Raw genomic sequence first — 25,345 nt, 5'->3', positions numbered from 1 at the left:
TAATGTTTTTCAAATCTCATTGTGCATGTCATTATGAGTTTTTGCTATATGCACATAATATTGTTCTATTATTTATTTTTCTTTTTTTCCAATCTTATTTTTATTTAGCTTCGTTCTAAAGAAAATATTCAAGAAATAATTGGGTTTTATATGTTATCTCTGTTTTTCTAATACAAATTGAAACAAATAACTACTTTAAAAATGTTTGTCTAATTATCTCACCACTGTGGAAATTCTGTTGGGGTAGAAAGATACAGTTTAAGACCTTGTTCTCACTCTAGCACTTACTAGTAGTTACTGTGTGACTGCATTACTTATCAGTTTTCTCATAAGAATAGAGAACCTTGTAAGGTTGTTTTAAGGATTAAATGTAATGTTTATGAAAGAGCCTACCATGTTTTTATGATTCAGAGTGCTTAGTAAATGTATTCATTTCCTTTCCTTGTTATGTTTTTCTTTTAACTTGTCATTTAAAGTTTAAATTGCTTTTATGCTCTTTTGTTTATGGCATTAACAAAGCTGGCAAAATGTAACTGTGACTGTGGCATTTAGTGTAGTATGCCAGTGTGGGTAGAAATATAGGAAAATATTACTGACTCTTAGAATTTCAGTCTCTTAAGAAAGTTACTGTTCTCTGGAATATTCTCCTAGGAAAGGATTGATGTGAGTACTAATTCAAAATGGGTTTTTGAGTTCTTTGGTTTATATTTACTTAGCAGTAATTTATTTAAATTTGCTTGTTTTGACTTTATTATCGAAATAATGAGTTCTCTGGTTAGACTGTAAACTGAAAATGGTCAGGGGAGACAAAGAGGAAACTAAACAGTTAAATGGGCATACAGTAAAAATGCAGTAAGTTGGTCATAAGGAGTTTGGTTATTATATGAAAATAACATCTGGATATGATTACAGAGCTTCTGAGCCTATCTTGACACTAAAGTTTTAACTTTTCCTCTGTGTGGAGAATCCCTTTGTAAAAAGCAACAGCCTTGATGTAGTTTTTTAAATGCTTTTGTCTGGATATCAAGTGTCTTTAGAATTATATTCTGGAGTTTGATTTAAGTTTGATTCATAAGATATTTTTAGAAATATGTAAACAAGCTAGTATTTCACAATTTAAAAACAGTTGGCCTGGCCGGTGTTGCTCAGTGTTTGAACATCTACCCATGAACCAAGAGGTCACAGTATGATTCCCGGTCAGGGCATATGCCCGCGTTGTAGGCTCAATCCCCTCAGGGTGTCCATGAGGCAGCCAATCGGTGATTCCCTTTCATCATTGATGTTTCTATTTCTCTACCCCACTTCCTTCCTCTCTGAAATCAATAAAAATATGTTTTTTTAAATTGGAAAATTTTTAATTTCAGTTAGGTGCTATTATTTAGACGTGTTTACTAGTAACCTGTTTTTATGAGCAATTTTCTAGTATTCTATTTTACCTTAGAAATAATGTAAGTACATTTTACAATTTAATTAAAAATTTTCAGCACCCACCCCAGCTGGTGTGGCTCAGTGGATTGAGCATCATCCCATGCCCTCAGAGATCACAGGTTCAATTGTGGGTCAGGGCACATGCCCTGGTTGCAGGCTTGATTCCCCAGTAGGGGGCATGCAGGAGGCAACCTATCGATATAATGTTTGATGTTTCTATCTCTCCCCCTTTCTCTCTTTATAAAGATCAATAAAAAATATATATTTTTTAAATTTCATCATTCAGAAGTTATATGTTCATAATCTACCATGTGTTAGGTATTGTTCTTAACTCTGAGGATAACTCTGAGGATATAGCAATTAATAAAATAGTAGAAAAAGTCCCTTACTTTCTGAAACTTATATTCTAATGGGGGGAAGCATACAATAAATAGATAAATAAACATGTAAAACAGGGGTTGGCAAACTTTTTTTTTTTTTAAGAACCAGATAATAAATAGTTGAGGCTTGTGGGCTATGAGGACTCTGTTGCAATTACTCAGCTTTGCTCTATTGCAGAAGTAGCCATAGTTAGTACATAAATGAACATGCATGGCAGTGTTCCAATAAACTTTATTTACAAAAACAGGTGGTGGGCTGGATTTGACTCGCAGGCTATAGTTTATCAATCTCTGGTTTAAAACATCCTAAGGAATGGGAACTATTAGCAATTGATAATTACCAATTTAGACTTAGAGGAGAAAAACCAAAGTCGTTACTCCTCAAAAATAACAGTTTGAATGAGTGGATTTTTGCTTTATTATAAAGGGTATTAAAGATAGTAGGAGAGTGTAAGAGAAGCTGTTGCTCTTTACTAGATGTAATCATGGACTGGATCTGTTTAACAGTGACTATATTCTGTAGCCATATATGCACAGAGCAGTAGCTAGAGCTATAAATACTTAAAGGAAAAATGACTTGGCTATTTCAAGTCAGAACCTTGTAATCATAAACCCCCCTTTTCCAAGTTGGAAGAGAGCTTGTTTTTTTAAATGTGTTTTTGATAAGGCAAAGAACTTCCTGGCAGACAATGTCTGCTTCATCACACTCGGCTTCTCTGCAGGCACTACCACCTGTTCCTAAGATGATGTTCTCTGGGTTTTTATAGTAGTGCATTATCTTTACTTTCTCCAACCCTCTCTGTGTTTTCTTTTCCATCTTCTTTGAAGGTTCTTCCTTCGCCCCTCTTTTGTGTATGTGTGGTAAAATTTACATAACAAAAAATTTCCCATTTTAACCATTTTTAAATATACAGTTAGGTGGCATTAAGTACATTCACAGTGCTATGCAACATCACCACACCCATCTCTTAACTTTTTCATCATCCCATGCTAAAATACTATGCCATTAAAATTTTACATTCCTCCTACTCCTATCTGGCCATCTGTTTCTTCTTCTTTAAAAAAAAAAAAAATTATATATATATATATATATATATATATATATATTATTGATTTTTTTAACAGAGAGAAAGAAAGAGGGAAAGAGAGTTAGAAACATCGATCAGCTGCCTCTTACACACCCCCTACTGGGAATGCAAGGTACATGCCCTTGACTGGAATCAAACGTGGGACCTTTCAGTCCGCAAGCTGATGTTCTATCCACTGAGCCAAACCGGTTTCGGTTGTTTCTTCCTTTTTTTTTAACCTCACCTGAGGATATGTTTTTCATTGATTTTAGAAAGAGAAAGGAAGAGGGAGAGAGAGAAATGTTGATCTGAGAGAGAAACATTGATTGGTTGCCTCACCATGCATCCTGACCAGGATTGAACCAACAGCCACAGTGTGTGTCTTTACTGGGAATCAAAACCGTGACCCTTCAATGCAAGGAACACTTTAACCACTGAGCAACAATTGCCAGGGCCATCAAGCCATCTTTTAAATTTAGGATACCTCAGGTCTCTTTTTGCCCCACTTCTCTGTTGATTATTTCATCCATTCATATGGTATTCAGTATCATCTGTGATCAAATTAACATTATTCATTCATGCATATAGTCAATATTATTAAGAGCCTGTTATTAGGATTTGGGGAAAGGGCAGAGGAAAAACTAACATTGTGTCTACATTCATGGAGTTTATCTAGTAGGGGAAATGTAAATACAAATAATTATTTTAAAGGGTCATCTGTAATAAAGGAAGAGGAATTTTACCTCAGGAAGTGATTTGTAACCTGAATCCTAAAGACTCAGAAAAATTTAAGTGGGCTAAGGGGAAAAAGGAGGTAGGGTGTTTCTGGTAGAGAACGGCCTATGTGGGTGTGTGGGAGGAAGCGTGGCATATATGAGGAACTAGGTGGCTGTAGGAAGGAAGCGATGTATGATAACGCCAGAATACATGAAGGAGCCAGACTCTGCAAGGCCTTATAGACCACATTAAAAATTTCGGATCTGATTCTAAAATGGAAGATATCAAAGGGTTTTATTTAAGAGGGTGTGTGTGGGCGGGAAGACAAGGTTTACATTTTGATGTCTTGCTTAGCTATAGTGTGGAGACTAGATGAGAAGGCCAGGAGTGAGTGTAGGATGCTCTTGAGGGGGATTGATGAGGATAACTGGGTAATGTGGGGGATGGGGGTGAAAGGGCAGTGATGCAAAAGTGGAAGTAAAAAGGAATGAACCTAATATGAGGAAAGGAGGGGAAAGTATCAGCATTGATTTCTGGGTTTCCAGCTGTGTGATAGGAGAAATGTTGTTAGCATTTTTACATAGGGACCCCAGAAAGGGAATTGTATTTTTAGTGGGAGAATTGTGAGTTTGGATGTTGGCTCTGGGGCATATTTTCCATACCCACAGGGGAGAGTGAATGGGCAGTGTATATGGAACTGGAGCTCAGAAAAGCTTAGGACTGGGCATAAAAATAATGAGTTTGAGGAATATAGACAGTAACTAATGTCATGGGTAGGAATGAGATTTCCCAGGAAAGAGAACATGGTATAGAGTGAGAAGGTAAAAGGGCTGAGGACTTGAAATACTAGTGATTAAATAAATAACTAATTAAAGAGAATGAGTTTCAAAGGAGATGGAGGAATAAAGAGATACGAAGAAATTAGCAGCCCCATATCTGTTCAGGTCAGTATTTTGGAGACCATGCTACTAGTACACACTACATACTAAATATTATAAAATGAGGTATGTGGTCTCAGTGTGAATTATATATAAAACTAAACTGTTCGACTTTCTACACTATTCAGTAACTTCAAAGTCGTCATTTTTTTTTTTTACCTTTTCCCAATGTTTAATGTTTATTCCTTTTTTTTTTTTTTTTTTTTTTTTGTCACCTATACTGCCTATTTCAGGCTAATCTATTCAACTTTAAAATCACCCTCAGTTTCCCCCCCAACTGATTGGATCATATATCTCTTGCTCCAAAATCACTGATGGCCCTGTCATTGCTGCTGATTGAGGTTCAGACTCCTGAGCAGAGTGTCCCAGGCCTCCCATGACCTGGCCCCAGCTGGTTTTCCCTATTGGACCTCACCACGTGCTTTACCTTTCTAGATTATTTGCTCTTAATCCCTGAACAAACTGTGCATTTTCAAGACACTGCTTCTGCTCATGTTATAAACACAGACAAAGCACATACTTTCCTCACTTTCAGAAGCATATTATTCATCCTCTCAAGACTCTAGCAATGCCTCTCCTGCCAAAAGCCTTACATAGTTTCTCACAATTGTGATACCTTACTCTTATCTCATAATTTCCATAAACCTTAGCATCTTTATGATAATACTCCTCTCATTTTGTCTTGAAATAATTGTGTGTGTTTTTTCTGGCCTCTTGAGAGAAAGCACCATGTCACCTGTGTCTCTATTTCTACACAGTAATTTGCTGATAGTTAGAAATGTTGAATAAACTGTGGATTTTAGAATAAGGTAGAAGAAAGAAGTACTATTTCAAGTATTAATATTTCTTGTACATAATTGCATTTGATATCTTAGCCCTATTTTTAGTACTGTTTCTATTTTATATGCATGGCACAATTTTTTTTTTTTCTTTTTGGCAGAAATATTCTTCTTGAGCCAGAAAATGGGAGGGAGGAGGACTTTTTTTTAAAAAGAGAATTTTCCCATGTTTGACCTTAACCTACTTATTATTGCTTTTCCCCCAAAAAAAATCCAAACTTTGAAAAGGCTTTTAAAAAACTCATTATTTCATACTGTGTTTTGTTTGTTTTTTTAACACAAAATGTTTGTTGTTGAAAAATGAGAAAATATAAATTGCCTTTACATTCATTTTATTTTTTAAGGTCATTTGAGGTTGATACAGTGCAATAAACTTTCTAATTAAATAGCGAAACATTCATTTAGTGGCTAATAATTTGTTGAGATATTTTTTCTATGCTACTACTTTGTTGTTTGTTGTGGCTACTCTTTTCCTCACATAACACAATTTAAGATAATGAAAATATTTTGTTGAGATTATTAATAGGATATATTTTCTCCTACTATAAGAATGTTTCTATATTGAAACTGAGATAGGTAATGACTTATTTTATACTAGGAAAATTTTGTAATAAAATGTTAACTTTTTCTCGGTTATTAAATTTGATTTCCCCCTTTTCATTGATACAGCTCTCAAGAGGCAGAATTTATATAATAATCCTTTCAACTCCGTGAGTTATACAAGCCCTTATAGTCCAAATGCAAGTAGCCCATACAGCAGTGGTTTCAATTCTCCATCCTCAACCCCAGTGCGACCTCCTATAGTCAAACAGCTAATACTTCCTGGAAATTCAGGTAAGGAGAAAATGAAATGGAATGCTTAAAGAATGGGTTTTAACTTACTGCCCTATCTGAGAAAATACCTTATTCTTCAGTAGTTCAAGTTATTTTATTTATGAAACTTTTAACTGATTAGAGAATATATCATTGAAGGTCTACTTGGCACCACAGAGGGATACAGATGAGCCATTTTACATCCATGAAGTTTTCTTTAGCATGTACTTAAAAGTTTTTAAATCTGGCTTCATTAAATAAGGTCGGTCCCAAGCTTGATTATTTTACCAATAGGTGCTTATTTCATATCTTGCTTGGATTATAAAAGCTACAGAATTAAAAACATTTTAATAGGATTTTAATATTGATATTACACTTAAGTAATGTATAAGGTTATATGTGAATGTGCTAAAAGAATATTTGGAGCCCTAAATGACATTGGAGGGATAGAATGCAAAACGACATTGGAGGGAAAGAATGTTCCACTTTGGTTCTAAAACTGCAAGGTTACTCTGTAGCTTACTGTTCATTAGAATTCACTAATTCAGTTACTCTTATTGCCGCTATTGTTATGGAAAATTATTATAATTTCCTTAAAAGTTAAAGTATTATTAACCATTTCACATTTTTTACCTTAGTGCTTTTTAATTTGATGACTTTATTGACCCTGCTGTTTGCTTTGCACATAGGTTGTTAACTTGCTACATATTTCACCCATTACTGTCATACTAAAGAGTTTAATCTGCTATATTTGTTTAATATAAAATATTTTTATTCTAGCACTGTTTGAGCCTGACTTTCCATATCCTGTTAATTATGCCCTTCTTGATAATATAAATATTATTTCATATTCTTGCTCTTCTTATATGCCTTTGTGTTAGAGCTGACTTACAGTAAAGGATTCTGGAAAACAAGCTCTTTAAATAAATTCATATCAGAAATAGTAGTGATACTGTTGTCATTTTGGTATTATCCACTAGAAAGTGATCTGATTAAAGCATTTCCTTAGAAACAAGTTAGACTCTTTTGGATATGTATGTCTTTTATTCCTCTGCACTGCCTTCTTTTCCTCTTTTGGTTAAGAACAACACAATACTTTTTTCATCTAGTCATTTTCTTCATCCCATTTTTGTGCTTTACCACTAAATTTCAGATAATTCCTTGGATAAGCATTTCTAGTTTGGCAAAAGAATTTTGTAAACATGGCATAATGTAGGAGAAATGAGCTAGTGTTCTTTTTTTGGTTTGTTGCTAACTTTCTAAGGAATCTTGATTTTCCTCAAATTATAGTATTCTGGTTTAGGAAAAATAGATACTTTTATTCAGGGAAAAGATGATAGTGTTTGCTAATGACTATGAATTTGGGAAGAGAAAACGCCACATCATAAGTACATCTACTTATCAAGCAGTGTCATTGGCTATCTTGTAGAAAAATCCTCTAATATGCATTATTGAAAACTACTTGTCAGGAACTGTTTTGAAAGCGTATCTGTTTTATAAGAGGAATAGATAAGTTATAGTTAAATGAAAATGTGTTTTATGGTTATGCTATAATGTATTAGGAATCTCTATGGCCCTCTTTATTCTCAATAAGGCCAATTTTTTATTTCGATATTTGGAAATTTTATAAACAAAAGGCAAAATAATAAAATGAATCAGAAGATATAATATCAAGTTTATTCAATTTTTGTTTCACCAAAGTTTGATTTATTTTTTTTTTTAAGGTAATTTGAAAAGTTCATCAGACAGAAATCCTCCACTCAGTCCTCAATCCTCTATAGACAGTGAGTTAAGTGCTTCAGAATTAGATGAAGATTCCATTGGATCTAATTATAAGCTAAATGATGTAACCGATGTGCAGATTCTAGCTCGGATGCAGGAAGAAAGTAAGTATTTTAATTGTTAAAGTTGAGGTCTTTCATACGACATGATTTTGTTGTATTAAATATGTCTTAAAGTGTAAAATAGTAGTGTAGTTAGAGTAGAGATATTGAAATTTTTGAGGCTTATTCAACATATGGACTTAACTTGTCTTCGGAGTCCATTTTATGTAAAGCAGTTTCTTTCCTATGTGAGGACAAAGGCAGGCAGGTTTCACTCTGCTTTCATGACTAGTAATCATATCCTGCATATGACTTTGCACCAGAACTCACTAGCATAGTTATTACACCATTACTCTGGGTTTTCTTAATGTAGACCAGTGTTTCTCAGCCTTTTTTTCATTGTTGCTGTAGTAAGGTGCCTTTTTAGACATTTTATTTCCCCTGCCCCACATGAAATTTTAAGACCACAGATATGCAATATGTCTCTATATACTTCGGGGGACACAATCTATTATGGTAACTAAGATTATTTTCACATTCCAAGGAGCAGTTTTTATTTTCTTGTGATAAATATCACCTCCCTTAGAAAGTATGGTATAGAACATAAAAAAGACCTTTTTGAGAACATTGGAATTGCGACTTTAAATTAAATGAAACATATGATAATTGCTTTGCACAATGGTCCTTCAACTTTTTAGGTCACAGGCATCTTTTTTTTTTTTTTTTTTTTTTTTTTTTTAAAACAAACCCGCCCTCTCTGGATGGAGAACAGGGCTGGTTTTCTTTTCTTTTTCTTTTTTAAAAATATATTCTAATTGATTTTTTACAGAGAGGAAGAGAGAGGGATAGAGAATTAGAAATATCAATGAGAGAGAGTCATCGATCAGCTGCCTCTTGCACACCCCCCACCGGGGATGTGCCCACAACCAAGGTACGTGCCCTTAACTGGAATTGAACCCGGAACCCTTCAGTCTTCAGGCCGACGCTCTATCCACTGAGCCAAACTGATTTCAGCAGTCACAGACATCTTTGAAAATCTAATAAAAATTATGTTCCCTGTCATTCCAAAAATGTATATAAGCACACAGTTTTTCATAATATTTTAAGGGTTTATGCCTTGGCTCTCATCCTACCTAATAAAAGAGTTATATGCAAATTAACCATCACTCTGCTACATAAGCCACACCCACAAACCAATCAGAGTGCATATGCAAATTAACCCCAACCAAGATGATGACTGTGACCACAGAGGCTTGGATTTCTCTGGCAACAGAAGAAGCCAAGCTTTCCACCTGTCCTAGCAGGCCTAAGCCTCTACTCCAGGCTACAAAGTTTCAATTATAGAAGGTAAACAAATCCAAACAAAAACAGCTGAAGCCATGGAGTGAGCAGGAGACTTGGCTCTGCTCCATGCTACAAACTTTCAGTTGTAGAAAGTAAACATATCCCAGATACCTGGGCCTCCACCTTGGTTGCTGGGGAGCATGGCCGGCCTGCAAACCACCACAGGCCCCTCAGGCCAACCCACACCCGAAGGGAACCTCCACCCTGATCCAGGACACCCTTTAGGGCAAACCAGCTGGCCCCCACCCATGCACCAGGCCTCTATCCTATCTAATAAGAGTAATATGCAGATTGGCATCACTCCAACACACAAGATGGCTGTCCCCATGTGGTCAAAGATGGCTACCCCTATGTGGACACAAGATGGCTACCACAAGATGGCCAGCAGGGAAGGGCAGTTGGGAGGGACCAGGCCTGCAAGGGAGGACAGTTGAAGGTGATCAACCCTGCAGGGGAGGACAGTTGGGGGTGGCCAGGTTGGCAAAGGAGGGAAGTTAGGGGCAAACAGGCTGGCAGGGGAGCAGTTAGACATCAATCAGGCTGGCATGGGAGTGGTTAGGGGGTGATCAGGCTGGCAGGCAGAAGTGGTTAGGGGCAATCAGGAAGGCAGGCAGACGAGCAGTTGGGAGCCAGCAATCCTGGATTGTGAGAGGGATGTCCGACTGCCGGTTTATACAGGCAGTCAGACATACCTCAAGGAGTCCCAGATTGGAGAGGTTGCAGGCTGGGCTGAGGGACGACCCCACCTCACCCTAGTGCATGAATTTTGTTCACCAGGCCTCTAGTCTGAATATAAGATGGTGGTTATAATATTATTCTTCCCTATACATTTTATTACAGATGCCATGGACTTAACTGTGAAATAAGCAATCTCTAAAGTGATCCCTTTAGCCTTTATAATAAAAAGATCCTTTAAACACAATTGCACAGTGACAGTGGGCTAAGGATAATGGAGCATTGCTATAATTCCTTAGTTCCTTTTATATAAATATGTAGTATTTTTTTAATATATTTTATTGATTTTGTACAGAGAGGAAAGGAGAGAGATAGTTAGAAACATCGATAAGAGAGAGTCATCGATCAGCTGCCTCCTGCACACCCCCCACTGGGGATATGCCTGCAACCAAGATACATGCCCTTGACCGGAATCGAACCCGGGACCCTTCAGTCCCCAAGCCGACGCTCTATCCATTGAGCCAAACCGGTTTCGGCTAAATATGTAGTAGTATCAAGTTAAAACATTTATTAAGAAATGTTCTTATTCTGCTGATTTATTTCCCATTTTCACACAACTTCCCTTAGAAAGATAGGAAGACTTGATGCTTTTTTTATTTCAGTCCTAGAAATGAATAGAATGGTACTCTCTTTGGTAATTTTGTATAGCACTTCAACTGGGACTATGGTATTATCAGCTGGTGAGGGGCTAGTGATCATAACGGATGTGAAAAAGCGAATAAAGAATGCTGCCTAACTGTAACTTAGAGTTTTCACCAATTCTTCTTTGAACCCTGACTTTTTTGACCCCAGTATTTTGTTAGAAACAGCCAACTATTTGCTATAGTTTTTAAAAATATATATTTTATTGATTTTTTACAAAGAGAAAGAGGGATAGAGAGTTAGAAACATTGATGAGAGACAATCATCGATCAGCTGCCTCTTGCAAACCCCCTACTGGGGATGTGCCCGCAACCAAGGTACATGCCCTTGACCGGAATCAAACCTGGGACCCTTCAGTCCGCAGGCTGACGCTCCATCCATTGAGCCAAACCAGTTTCAGCTGCTGAAGTTTGCATATTGTGTTCTGGTAACAAATAATAGAAATTCTAGCCTTACTTTAATAATCCTTTCTAAGCTGTCTACATGCACAAATATTTATTTTCCTGGTAAATTAAAAATATATATATTAAAAATGTGTTTGCTTCCTTGAAAACACCAGTGTTTTTTCTTAAGAGAATGATTTTCCTTTTTACAACATTGTTTCTCCAGGTTTTTGGCAGTAGAAATGTAGAATTACAGATTTGGACTGTTGCCTAGTTAAGCCCCCTCATTTTTTAGTATGAGAGAGACACAATCCCATAGTGATTGGGGCCTCCTTAGGTAGGTTTTTCTTGTTAGTGGAGAGCCTTCAGTGAGATCTGGATTTTTCTTTTTTGAAACAGAGTTCTTTTCACTGGTCTGTTGTCTTATGTGAGGTAACTTTAGTGCCATGTGTGCTATTATCAGACACTAAGTAACTTGTTACTGTAGTGGTCCCCAACCTGACTGAAGGGATAGGTGGGCTCTGGGAGTCTGTAGTTTTATAGATACCCTGGTGTGCTTCTCACTCACCATTTTAAAGGACCATATTGATAGCACTTTCTTTGTATAGTTGTACCCCCCTTTTAGTTGGGGATACTTTCCAAGACCCCCCAGTGAATGCCTGATACTGTATATATGCTGTTTTTTTCCTATGCGTACATACCTATGATAAAATTTAATTTATAAATTAGGCACAGGAAGTAAACTCTACAACAATAACTACTAATAAAAAAGAACAATTATATCAGTATACTGTAATAAAAATTATATGCATGTGGTCTCTCAAAGTTTTATTACACCGAATGTATAGCATATACACTGGATAGAGGGATAATGATTCATACCCCAGGCAGGACTGGGGTGGGACAGTATGAGATTTTATCATGCCACTCCGAACTGCATACAATTTAAAACTTTTGAATTGTTTATTTGTGAAATTTTCCATTTAATATTTCAGACTGCGAGTAACTAAAACCTCAAACAGTGAAACTTGATAAGGAGGGACAACTGTATGAATATATAACTTAAAAGTTTGAATATTACTCTAACATCTTTTAGACTAGATTGCTAATAGCAGGAATTGCTCAAAATATCTCAATTTTTAAAAAAATAATAATTGTTCTCATTTAATATGTAGCAACCATTGTTTTTATCCTAAAAGTTTTTATACTACTTGTAAGGCTTTTAAGTTTGTTTGGGTGTTTCTGGAGGTATCATAGGGGACTCCTTTAAAAACTTGTACTCAATGTCTTAGAGTTTAAGTTTGTTTTACTTAGGTTTCTTGGGTTATGAAGCAGTTGAAATTTCATTTATGCCCAAATACTGGATTCCTCAGGGTAGGATAGACGTTTCCTTCATCCTCTTCTTTATTTTTTATTTTTATTGATTTCAGAGAAGAAAGGAGAGGGAGAGAGAGAGAGAAACATCCATAATGAGAGAGAATCATTGATCTGCTGCCTCCTGCACACTCCCTACTGGGGATGGAGCCCACAACCCCAGCATGTGTCCTTGATTGGAATCGAACCCAGGACTCTTCAGTCCACAGGCCGATGCTCTATTCACTGAACTAAACTAACTAGGGCCCTTCGACATCTTCTTGAATAAGATTAATACCAATGATTTGGTATTCAGAAAGTTTATTTTAAATATTGTGTATTCTAAAAAAAAAAATATATATATATATATATATATATATATATATATATTTTTTTTTTTTGTGTGTGTGTATTCTTTTTTCTTCTTCTTAAGATTTTGTATTCATATTTAGAGAGAAAGGAAGGGAGAGAGGGGGAGAGAGAGAGAGGAACATCCACTGTCTGCTTCTCACACGTTCCCTCCATCCCCACCCCCTGCCACCAAAGATCGAGCTGGCAACCTTTGAGTGCACTGGACAAAGCCCAAACAACAGAGCCACACCGGCCAGGGCCTCACTGTCCATTCTTTACTGGCTGGACAGTAATTGTTTTCCCTCACTATTCCTATAATGTTAATCTCAAATTTGGATTACTGTTTTTAGGAGTAGAAATATTTTTAAATTTGTGGTTCTACTTGATAGATTTCAGATTCAAGAAGAAATGTTGAAATTGGGCAAAGGTTTATAAAACTTCGTTCAATTTAAAAATAACCTTTGAGGTGTGGTTTATGCATCCTTATATGGGAGGATTTCAAAGATGATTCAAGTGGAGAGTTTTCCTTTACACTGTATACTCTGTTTGAATCTCTTAATCTTCTGCTTTTAAACCTTAGAAATATTTGAATGTTTAAAAATATAATTAAAGAAATAAAATTACACATTCATTGTCATCAGGTCTCCGGCAAGAATATGCAGCCACCACATCTCGGCGCAGTTCTGGTTCATCTTGCAATTCTACAAGACGGGGTACTTTTAGTGATCAGGAACTTGATGCACAGAGTTTAGATGATGAAGATGACAGTATGCATCATGCAGTATACCCTGCTGTTAACAGGTTTTCACCATCACCACGCAATTCACCTCGACCATCACCTAAGCAGTCACCCAGAAATTCACCTCGTTCACGATCTCCTGCGCGGGGAATAGAATATAGTAGAGTGTCCCCACAGCCTATGATTAGCCGCTTACAACAACCTCGCCTTTCACTTCAAGGCCATCCCACGGATTTACAGACAAGTAATGTGAAAAATGAAGGTAATCAAGATGTTTCTGGAAAAAATTTTCCTTCATATTTCAGTATGAAAGACAATTTTTACCAGGGTTTTGTATTTCAGATAAGTAGGTTGAGAATTTAGTTAGTATACCATTTTATTCATAGTGAATCAATACAAAAAAGTAAAGGAGAAAGTGAGTTTAATTTTATTTGATAATGTTAGCTTTGCTTTGTTCTACACATGAAGTGATCTGTATATAGATTTTTATTTAAATGAATAGCTTATAGTTTTTATTTTATCTTTATTTTTTTTATTTTATCTTTATTATTTTTTTAAATCCTCATCCAAGCATTTTTTTTCTTGATTTCTAGAGAGAGTAGAAGGGAGAGAGAGAGAAAAACATTAATATGAGAGGGACACATTGACTGGTTGCCTCCTACATGTGCCCCTATCAGGGCTGGGGACCTGCAACCAAGGTACATGCCCTTGACTGGGAATTGAACCCCAACCCTTAGGTCTTGGGCCAACATTCTACTGAGCAACTGGCCAGGACTATAGTTCTTTTTAAAGTTCTTTAACTTACTCATTTATATAATCTGGGATGAGTTGTGTATTGTTATAAGATATGTACTTCCTGTTAGCTCTTCTAAAATACATAAAATACTTAACCCTTTGCACTCCGCTGTCCCCTCTCAGGGGACATCGAAATTCTAGCATATCACTCGGATGTCCCCTCTCAGGGGACATTGAAGTTTATTAGTGATTACGGGGAATTGAGTTAATTCAATGCATGTTTCTCAAAGTAGCATCGAGTAGCTGGTAGCCAATGTCCAGAATGGTTTGGAGTAGCTGGTAGCCAATTTCCAGAATGGTTCGGAGTGCAAAGGGTTAAGTTTGATTTTTAAATGTTGATTATTTTATTTTTTCCATCTGAAAAACTGGTTTTTATGTTTAATTAAATTATGTTGTCATAGAAAAACTAAGACGCAGTCTTCCAAACCTATCCCGAACATCTAATACACAAGTTGACTCAGTGAAAAGCAGCAGAAGTGACTCAAATTTTCAAGTGCCAAATGGAGGAATACCTCGCATGCAACCTCAGGCTTCAGCCAGTAAGTACCTCTCATGTTATAGATGTTAATTTTGTGCTGAGTCGCTGTACTAAACTATTTAGTAAAATGTAGTAAACTATCATTTGTTATAAGATAACTATAGTTATATTAAAATGTAAAAGTTGTACCTGTAAGATACCCAATTATATCAATACTATCTGAAACACTGGTCTCTCCAGATTTTAAAATAAGCAAAGGCTAGCTATTTAATGTTAATATACATATATATTTCTTAAAACCTCACATTCTACAATACAGGATTTGGGGGGACATTAGTCCTGGGACAGATCACTTACAACCCAACCAGCTTTCTTACTGGAGCATTGATAAAACACAGTGATCCTATAAAAATACTAGCACAATTAAAGCCATTTGAATTTTTAATAAATAAATAACTCCAACAAATAATAGAACAAATAGATTAGAACAAATAAAACAAATAATAGAATAAAAAAGTTAAAGATGACTTAATGGATTGGAAGGGCTGAGACTGTTGAATTAAGGAGACATATGTGTAGTTGACTTTTATGTTTGAATTGTTAAGTTTTTAGTTTCTTAAAACTTGATACAGCATATCTCCAAAAACTTTTCAGCTCTGGTAAAACCAGCTATATCTGTATCCTCTTTACCTTATTCCATTGTCAGTACCAACTCGTTACTCAGGGTTGTTCCCTTATGCCCTCATACATGCTCCTTATTTGAACTACTTTAGCAGCTCAAAGCTATATGGAAATGAAAAATAGTTCTTCACAAAAATAGAAGAATAAAGGAACGGTTGATAACTAGGATAAAAATGTTAATAATAGAAAAATATATTAACCATATCTTAAACTTTATGATAATTACTCGCCATCTTTAGTGATAGAATTACCACTGATAATCACCTGGTGATTCCCTAGAATTTTTTTCTGTAGATGAATTAGTTTTAAATTTTCTTTCCCAAAAGTTGATCATTAAGGAAAAATATAAGGATGCATAAAGAGAATCTAATCACTAATTTATTTTTAAGTGCTTAAATATGTATGTAGTTTCATAATGGTGTGTTTTAATATTTGAATAATTTACAGGCAGAAGAGAAAGAGTACCATTCTTTTTTAAAAATTCATATATTTGTTTATTTTTATATTTGTAGCTGTAGTGAAGCTTCTTTGTAATTGAAGTGTCACAAACATTTTAGTGTAGAATAGCACTGTTCACAAAAATGTATTTGCAAAGTAGCAAATCCAGAATATTTGCATATTTAAACATTAAAGTTTATTTTATTAAAATATTTAAAGCTTCATATTTAAAATTAATATATTAAGCAAAATATGTTATCTATATTTCTTAAAATTTTACATATATCTTTGATACATAAAACTTTATATATATAAGTATTTATTAGTGTGTGTGTTACATACTGTTTTCCTAATAGTCTTTTTATTTTGGTATATCATTATTTATAAATATAATAGCAAGTTTTATACACTTTATTCATGAATTAGTTTTTTGTGTTTTTTTTTTGTATAGTTAGTATAAAGAATGTTGCATTTTGTTTTCTTTTAAGTATTTGTTTTCCAGCTCTTAAGTGATAAAGCTTTGGTTCTGACTTGCTGATTTGCATGAACCTAACTTTGCAAGGTTGCTATTATTTCCACCTAAGGGACCACTTCTTTTGCCTTGTTACTCTGCCAATCACTATTTTTATATGCTTATTTGCTGTGGCTGCATTATTGTGGGTGCTGGCATTCAAATATGAATATTATGAGAGTTCTTACATATTTTCATTTTTATGGCTATTACTAATTTTTACTTATATATTTGGAAAATGTGAATAACTTAAAAAGTTTAAGAAAACCAGAGCATTGCAGAAATCATAGTTACATGTCATTTTCTCAGTTTCTTCAGCTAAAGGAAGGCATGTGTGTCAGAGTTTTTCAAAAGACTAGTGCTTTCGAAGGCTACTAGTGCATGAGTTAGTAGAAAGTTTAGTTTTCAGAAAAATATAGGAATTATTTGTTCAGAAACAAGGGAAGAGAATGGAGAAAAATCCAAGACAATCTGATGGTTTTAAAAAAGTAATTCTCAAACTTGAAACTTTGGTTAGTATTTTAAAATGTTTACTTTCACATGTATTATCTCATTTGAACATAATAACACCACGTTTTTTTATTTTTATAGAGAGAGAGCAGAGATCCATATAAATTATATGTACAACATCATATAACTAGAAAAGTGTCAAAACCAAGCCAAATTACTCTCTCCTCTCTGAGTCTCCTGATTTCCTCCCAATCATTGTTTGGATTACATCATGCTGACTTGACTGCAAATGAGGAGGCATCTTGGAAATACTCTTGGATGACTTTATCAGAGCATGATTCTTTGTAAATTGCCAGAAAATCATTCAGTGTAGTATTTTATCCATGGCTTACATTTAGTCAAATTAAAGAATATTTTTGTACAGGGTATACTACCAGAGAAAAAGTACATAGGACCAATTGTCAGGCAGCTTTACCCATAGCCAGAGGTCCATGGGGAAGGAATTTTCATCCAGATTTTACTTGGAACAAAAACACTAGAAAGTTACATTTGAATTTCAAGTAATTATAAAGCAAAAATTGAAATAAATGCCATGATAATTTTTGGAATGGGTTATTAAAACAATGAATGAAATATTTGTGGAACATTTAAGCATAAGTAGTGCAGTGATGTTGGGTCAATTATCTAATCTTGCAGCGATTTTATAAATGTAGTTTTTCTGGCCATTGCTTCTGGAAACTGAATACATCTGGGATGGGGACAAGAATCTCTATTTTTTTAGAATTATCTGACAGCTGATTCTGGGGCATATTCAGGTTTGAGAACCAATGGATTAGACCTCGGTTGTAGAGGATATTAAATGGTTAGTTTATACAGCTGTCAGTCACTTATGTGTTTCTTAATTATTCAATAGATATTTATTTTGGGTGTGTATTATGTTCCAAGCACTTGGAATATAGGTGTGAATGAGACAGCAGAGCCCTTCAGTAGTAGGGAGTGATAGGCAGGAACTTCTGTGGGGACAGAGCATTAACCTCAGCAGTGTGAAGAGGTTTACAGGAAAGATTTTGAAAGATAATTTCATCTAGCTTAAGAGGATTTTATATGTTGCCACATTAAGAAAGGAGGAGCAGTTTTCCCAACAGAGAGATCATTAACGAAGTCTTAAGGATGGGATGTAGGTAGGGAACAGATTGTGGGGAGTTTTTAAATTTTATATTAAGAAGTTTAATTTTATCTTATAAGTGTGTGGAACAATGATAAGCTTTTAATCAAGGTTAAGTTTCAGAAAATTCAGTTTGGTAGCAATGTAGAGAATGGATTAAAGTTGAGAGACCTTAAAAAACTATTGCATAATCTGGGCAAAAAATGATCTGAACAAAGACAGTGGTACCGGCAGTGATAAGATCTGGATGAATTTTTAAAAATGAAATAAATGATATATGACTTGGTAACACTGAGGAGGAGAGGGAGAGAGGATTGAGGATGACTCTGAGTAAGCAAACAAAATGGCTTGGGGTGTTGGGGACAAGGGTCATTTTACTTAGCAGTAATTAGCATTCGTTTGTAGTGGCTTATGCTTACTTAGCATTTGGCATCTGGAGAAGATTATTTTAATTATCCCCCTATAATGAAAAATTATGTTAAATAATTAAGTGGGATGAGTTGTAATAAAAAAGGCTAGGGCTCAGGTGGTGTGGCTCAGCTGGTTGAGTATCCTCCATAGAGTCAAAGGTCGCCGGTTGATTTCCTATCAGGGCACATGCCCAGGTTTCAGGTGTGGTCCCCAGTCAGGATATATAGAGGAGATAGGCAGTTGATAGATGTTTCTCACTCTCTCTTTGCCCCCTTCCCCCCCACCCCCCCTTTTTTCTTACTCTCTCTCACTCTCAAATCAATAGAAACATTTTAAATAATAATAAAGGCTAGGGAAAAATGCAATGAAAATATTCTTTTATTGAACTTTGTATTTTATAACTCAATAAAAATAATAAAATCAACATACATTTTTTAGGAAAAATATTTTTACATATTGCTTGAGCACAGTAATGAATATTACACCTTAACTTCTAAAATTTGTCAATAATTTCTTTAGAATTTATCTTTTCTTTATTTAGGCTCAGTGCACACTAAAACCCAGATTTATCTAATTATCTCCACTCATACTGATTGAAGAACAGTCTTCAGTTTTTAATTCTGAAAGGTTTGGGTTTTGAGAATTTTGTTTGTTTGTTTGTTTTATGAAGCAACTGCTATACAAATAGGGAAAATGTTCAATGTAAAGATAAGTTTGACAGAGATTCATAAAAATCCCAATTTACACTAAATTCAGAAATTGCCATATTGTTTATGTCTTTGTTCCTTTGGAAATCAAGTGCAATGATTTTTAAATGTCTTCACAGTTTGAAAAATTAAATCACATATAAGTCACATATACTGATAAGAATTGGACTAACTCTGTTTCATTGATTTTATAATTGCTGTACCATTATTGTTTATACAGCAATCTGTTTAAATATAGGAATATATTATTGTACCACAGGTGTTGGGCACATACTCTGCTGAAGTGAGCATGATTTCAAATTGCTATGAGCTTACTCTTGAAAGAAATGTAGCTGAGCCCACCTGTGCCTTTATAACTGGGAGTTCTCCTAAGTACGTTTTATATGAAATATATTGTTTATTAAAGGATAATTATTCAAATGTGCTAATTTCAAGCTCTATATATGTTATTAAAACTCAAGTGTCACCCTAGCCTGTTTTTCTCAGTGGTTAGAGTATCAGCCCTCTGGACTGAAGAGTCTTGGGTTCAATTCCGGTCAAGGGCATGTACCTTGGTTGCAAGTTCAATTCCTGGCCCAAGTCCAAGATAGGGCGCCTGTGGGAAGCAACCAATTGATGTGTCTCTCTCAAATTGATGTTTCTCTCTCTCTTCCTTCCCTTCAACTCTCTTAAAAAAAAAAAAAAAAAAAAAAATCAATGGAAAAAATATCCTTAGATGAGGATTAGTAAAAAAGCACACACAAAACTCAAGCATACCTTGCAGACATTGTTTATAATGAAGGCCAGCAAATTATTTTCTTTGGAGAGGAGCATTTTATCATTGACATTATTATTGCTGGGACATGATGATTAAAACAAAACAAAACAAAAACAAGCTAATTTTATTTTTGTTTCTGAATTTTCTTATAGACAGCATACTACTTATTGCCTGCACTTGGGGGTAGTGTGGTGGAGGGTGGCGTTTTTACCACCCTTCCCTTGATGTACATGAAAAAGTGAAAGGTTTGGCTATAGAAAGACCAAAAGAGTCTGTTGTCTAAAAATAGGGTGACGATGGTCTGAATTGGGTATTTAAGAAACAGTGGAATGTAAAGGAAGAGACAGATCTATAGAATTATAGGGATGAATAATGGAATTTAAAGAAAAATGTGAGCTAGAATTACTTGAAAAATGGTGTTATATTTTTAACTGAAATACAGAGGTTTTCGGAGTTGGTTTGTAAGAGGAAAACATTAGCCTAAATAATGGTAGCATGAGACAATAATGTGCTATCTTTGCTTCTCACAGTCAGGTCTTGCTAATTTTAAATTATATAAATAATCCTGCGGGGATCGAGCCGAAACTGGCTCTCCGACCTCCCCGAGGGGTCCCAGATTGCGAGGGCGTAGGCCAGGCCAAGGGACCCCATCATGATCAGGGCCTGGGAGGGACTGAGGGAGGGCTCCAGGGTGTGTCTGGCCCACCTTGCCCAGTCCCTATCTGGCAGACCCCAGTAACAAGCTAACCTAACAGTTGGAGCATGTGCCCCCTGGTGGTCACTGTGCATCATAGCAACTGGTCGAATCATCAGACACTTAGCATATTAGTCTTTTATTATATAGGAGGATTAAGAGAGGAACCAGGGAAACAATAAATATTTTAAAGCAACTAACACCATATTTTATTCAGAAGATTGGGAGACTTTCAGTTTATTACATTTTGTCATTTAAAAATGATTTTGTATTTGTAAAATCGATCAAATTTCAGATTGATAATTCAAATTTAATTTTTGTTCTTATTTGTATAACATGTATCTGTGTGGTATCCTATGAAAATTGTTCATTTCATTCTGTTTTTATTAGGCAAATTTAGAGTATATTACCTGATTCTTCAAATTACCATCGGACAGTTTCCACTTGTATATAGATGCCATTGTGACATCACCCCAGAAACTTGAGGGATAAATAAGATCTGTTGGAGTCATCAAAGTTATTTAAATAGAACCTTTCAAGAACAGTTGATTAAAGATGATATTTGATATTATCCCCTCATATAAAAATGTAATGGTTAATAGACATTGTGGATTGCCAGCATATATTTAGTTGGTTACCTTTTGTCCTCATTTACTCCACTGCAGTGACAGTGGCCTAATTCCTATTCTTCCAACATACTCGGGGCACTCCTACCTCTCAAGTCCTTTACCATTGCTGTTCCTTTTGTCTAGAATGCTTTCTCCGGACACCTATATATTGCCATCTCATCCTTCAAGTCTTTGCACAAATCTCATCTTAGGGAAGTCTTTCCTGATCACCCTATTTATAATTGCAACTTGTCTTCTACTTTCTGCCTCCCTTTTCTACTTAATTTTTTCCAAAGCAACTATTTTACTCTTTGTTTATTATCTATTTCTCCTTTCCTAGAATATTAGCAGTTCCATGAAAGTAGGAACTTTATCTCTAGTTAGCTACTGAATTCATTGTACCTAAACTAGTATCTGGAATAAAGCATATATTTTAAAGAATAAATGAATGAAAATATAAATGGTTGGAAGCATGTGTGAATAAATATATAAAAGAAGAATATTCAGTGATGATACAGCATCCTGTATTTCTGTGGGATATATATGAGGTAATATATTATAAAGTCGGGGGGAGGGGAGGAGGGTGGTTGTCCCCAGCCCAGCCTGCACCTTCTCCAATCTGGGACCAGTAGGATGGGGCCCTAAACAGGCACTCGGACATCCCTCTCACAATCCAGGACTGCTAGCTGCCTTCCTGATTGCCCCTAACCACTTCTGCCTGCCAGCCTAATCACTCCCCTGCCAGCCTGATGGATGCTTAACTGCTCCCCTGTCAGCCTGTTTGCCCCTGCCCTCCCCTGCAAGCCTGGTCCCCCCAACTGCTCTCCTGAAGGTCTGGGTCCCTTCCAACTGCTCTTCCCTACAGATCTGGTCGCCCCCAATTTCCCTCCCCTGCAGGCTTGATCACCCCCAACTGCCTTCCCTTGCAGTCCTAGTCCCTCCCAACTGCTCTCCCCTGATGGCCTGATCACCCCCAACTGCCTTCCCTTGCAGGCCTGGTCCCTCCCAACTGCCCTCCCCTGCTGGCCATCTTGTATTCACATGGGGGCAGCCATCTTGTGTGTTGGAGTGATGGTCAATCTTCATATTACTCCTTTATTAAATAGCGTAGAGGCCTGGTGCATGTATGGGGACCAGCTGGTTTTCCCTGAAGGGTGTCCCGGATCAGGGTGGGGATCCCTTGGGGTGTGGGCAGCCTGGGCAACAAGCCTGTGGTGGTTTGCAGGCTGGCCATGCCCCCTAGCGACCAAGCAGAGGTCCTGGTATATGGGATATATTTACTTTCTACAATTGAAACTTTGTATCCTGGAGCTGAGCCAAGCCTTCTACTTGCTCAGTGGTGGCAGCCATTTCTATTGGGACTTAAGTATCTTCTATAATTGAAACTTTGTAGCCTTAAGTGGAGGCCTGGGCTGGCTAGTGTGTGCAGAAAGCTTGGCTTCCTCCGTTGCTGGGGGCAACTCTAGCCTCTTTCTCTTTCCAGCTCCGTGGCTGCCACCATTTCTGTTTGTATTTATGTATCTTCTATAATTGAAACTTTGTATTCTTGAGTGGAGTCCTAGGCCAGCAAGGGCAGGCAGAAAGCTTGGTTTTCTCCATTGCTAGGGAAACCCAAGCCCTGCTCTCTGTGGCTGTAGCCATCTTGGTTGGGTTTATTTGATATTTGCTCCTGATTGGTGGGCGTGGTTTTGTGAGTGTGGCTTGTGGGTGTAGTGGAGTGATGGTTAATTTACATATTCCTCTTTTATTAGATAGGATTGTTTTAGGTTGGAGATTTTTTTTTTTTTTTTTTTTATCCTTACCCAAGGATATGTTTTTCATTACTTCTAGAGAGAGAAAAAGGGAGAGGAGGAAAGAGAGAAAAACAAAAACAAAACAAAAAACATTGATGTAAGAGAGAAACATCGTTGGTTGCTTCAGGTACATGCTCTGACCAGGGATCAAACTGCAGCCTGGGTATGTGCCCTTACTGAAGTCGAACCCATGACCGTTTGGTGCATGGGACAATGCTCTCTCTAACCAGCTGAGCCACACCAGCCAGGGCTAGGGCTGGAGAATTTTTTGCTAGTCTGCCTGGTAATATTTAAGTTAGCATACACAACTACTTAGCTACAATAATGTGGAGTGCTATAAAATGCGAAATCAAATACATTTGTTACTTTTTTTAAAATGTTTACTATCAGAAAGCATTAATAGGGTTAAACAGTAAAGGGAAAGAGAAATCCTTAATTCTCTTTGATGATATATCAAGTTTCCCTTTCTCAACCCAATGATTGTTTATACTCTGGCCAGATTTCTATCTGTCTATATCTATATTTAGATAGATAGGTAGATAGATAGAGAGAGAGAGAGAGATAGATAATAGATATATATCTTAGAGATATCTCAAATATGACTTGAGTGAAATTTTAAAGCCACTTAAATAGGAGCTTGCACTGGTAGGTGTGGACTCATCAGCTCATTGGAACCATAACTGTGGATGGCTCTGGCTGCTACTTACATGCCAGTTTTGAGTGTTTTATTGCAATTAATAGATTTGGAGTTTTGAAGAAAGCTTAGAACTCCTCATTGATCACTTTAAAAAGCAGGTGCTCCGACTCTCCCCCAAACCCCTCAGTTGTCACACACACATATACACCCTTCCCACCCCATATGCATATGTGCACAACCCAGATATTTTGCTACACAAAGTCTAAAATACAAATGAGTTGTATTCTACAAGATGATGTTGAACATATGAAAGGCATTAGATTGTGACTCCCTTGAGGACTTGCCTGGTTCTGAGTTTTCTTTTCCTTTTTGAGTATGAGAATGACTGTTTCATGTTAGGGCAATTTATCTAACAAGAACTGCTTTGCCAAAGTCTGCTTTTTTTTGCCTTGAACAAGCACTACATTTATTTTATTCTCTACTGTATGCTTGTGTTCATCACTTTTACTTAATTAGCTTTCTATTCTTTGCATCTGTAGCATGTTTGCTGGTGGTTTGATTTCTCTTTGATATTTTGATCAGTTTACATATCATAAATTTTTCTCATCTATATGAAACTATTTCTGAAAATATGTACTTTGTACTAAGATTTTCATCCCCGTCTCTTTCCAATTTAATTCACCAAGCATCACTTTACAATTTCTTTGCTTCAAGGATTCTAACATATTTTCACCTTATGGTTTCTGTTACTTGATAAATTTTCAAGTTTGTATTAAAATATTCAAGTTTACAGAAGCTATAGCCTTTATCTTGTTCTTCCAGGCAAATATTACAGTTCCTTATTTTTCAACAGCTTCGCAAAGGCTGAAAAATTTGCCTCGTACTTCCCTCAAAGCCAAACAGTTGCTTCAAACTTCATCTACAAAAAGAGGTAACTACAGCCTCTTACTAAGTTTTAAGTTTCAGAAAATGGTCAGGTTAATTAAATCTTAGACCTTTTGGCATACTGAGTCATTGATGTCTGTAGACCACATTTTAGTTTTTTAATAATAATCATAAAATGATGTTAATTCTCTGTTCCTTGGATAGACTCGTTTTCTACAGAGGTGTATATTGGGATGCTATTCTGGTTCACAGGTCGATACTCAACCACAAAGCTTCACTGGCTGAGCGGGATGTCATTCTGAAAGGAATAAGTGATACATAGCATTTAATATCAGAGAACTGATCTTTTCCTTACTAACCTAAAACTGTAGGTTATTGTTTTAACTTAATATTGTATGAACTAATAAATGCTTTAAAGTTAGCTAACTGTAATGTTTTTTCTTCTGACTTTCATTTTTTTCTTCTGACTTTCTGTAGGAAGAAATGGGAATGCTTTCACATTATAAGCTAAATTGACATTTTGTGATTAACTGATAAAGTTTGGAATATTTATGGAATGATAGCTCCATATTCTTAAAACCTGAGAGTTGAAGAAATATATGAAGGTTGGACACCAAACTATCATTTGTTCCAAGAGATTGGATGTATGGGCAGCTAGAAAGAAGTAGAGTTAGGAGAAAGAAAGCATGGGGTCAGCTATACCAACAATAATAAGAATGAATAGAAACCTCAGAGGAAATGGGACAGAAAAAATATCAGCAGTGAGAAAAAATATTTCTTCTA

General features: G+C 36.0%; 1 protein-coding gene across 3 annotated transcripts in view; it reads left to right on the top strand.

Annotated features, from left to right (window-relative positions):
- The window catches only part of SLAIN2 (SLAIN motif family member 2), a 66,975-nt gene that overhangs the window by 18,635 nt on the left and 22,995 nt on the right, over window positions 1–25,345 (top strand). Inside the window, exons 3-7 of one of the 3 annotated variants that reach the window (XR_014796436.1) lie at window positions 6,039–6,203; window positions 7,907–8,068; window positions 13,455–13,814; window positions 14,749–14,886; window positions 24,500–24,608. Coding sequence is in view for 2 of the 3 variants with exons in the window: in XM_084900019.1 (XP_084756145.1) it covers window positions 6,039–6,203; window positions 7,907–8,068; window positions 13,455–13,814; window positions 14,749–14,886; window positions 24,531–24,608 (903 nt within the window). In the remaining variant the exon portion in view is untranslated. The remainder of the gene's footprint in view (window positions 1–6,038; window positions 6,204–7,906; window positions 8,069–13,454; window positions 13,815–14,748; window positions 14,887–24,499; window positions 24,609–25,345) is intronic. The other 2 variants (XM_084900019.1, XM_084900020.1) reach the window with 2 other exon arrangements.

Source organism: Pipistrellus hanaki (assembly GCF_964339955.1).
Source record: "Pipistrellus hanaki genome assembly, chromosome: 1".
Classification (NCBI taxonomy): domain Eukaryota; kingdom Metazoa; phylum Chordata; class Mammalia; order Chiroptera; family Vespertilionidae; genus Pipistrellus; species Pipistrellus hanaki.
Note: the sequence above shows the minus strand (reverse complement) of the source record. Positions and strands in the feature narration are given on the sequence as shown.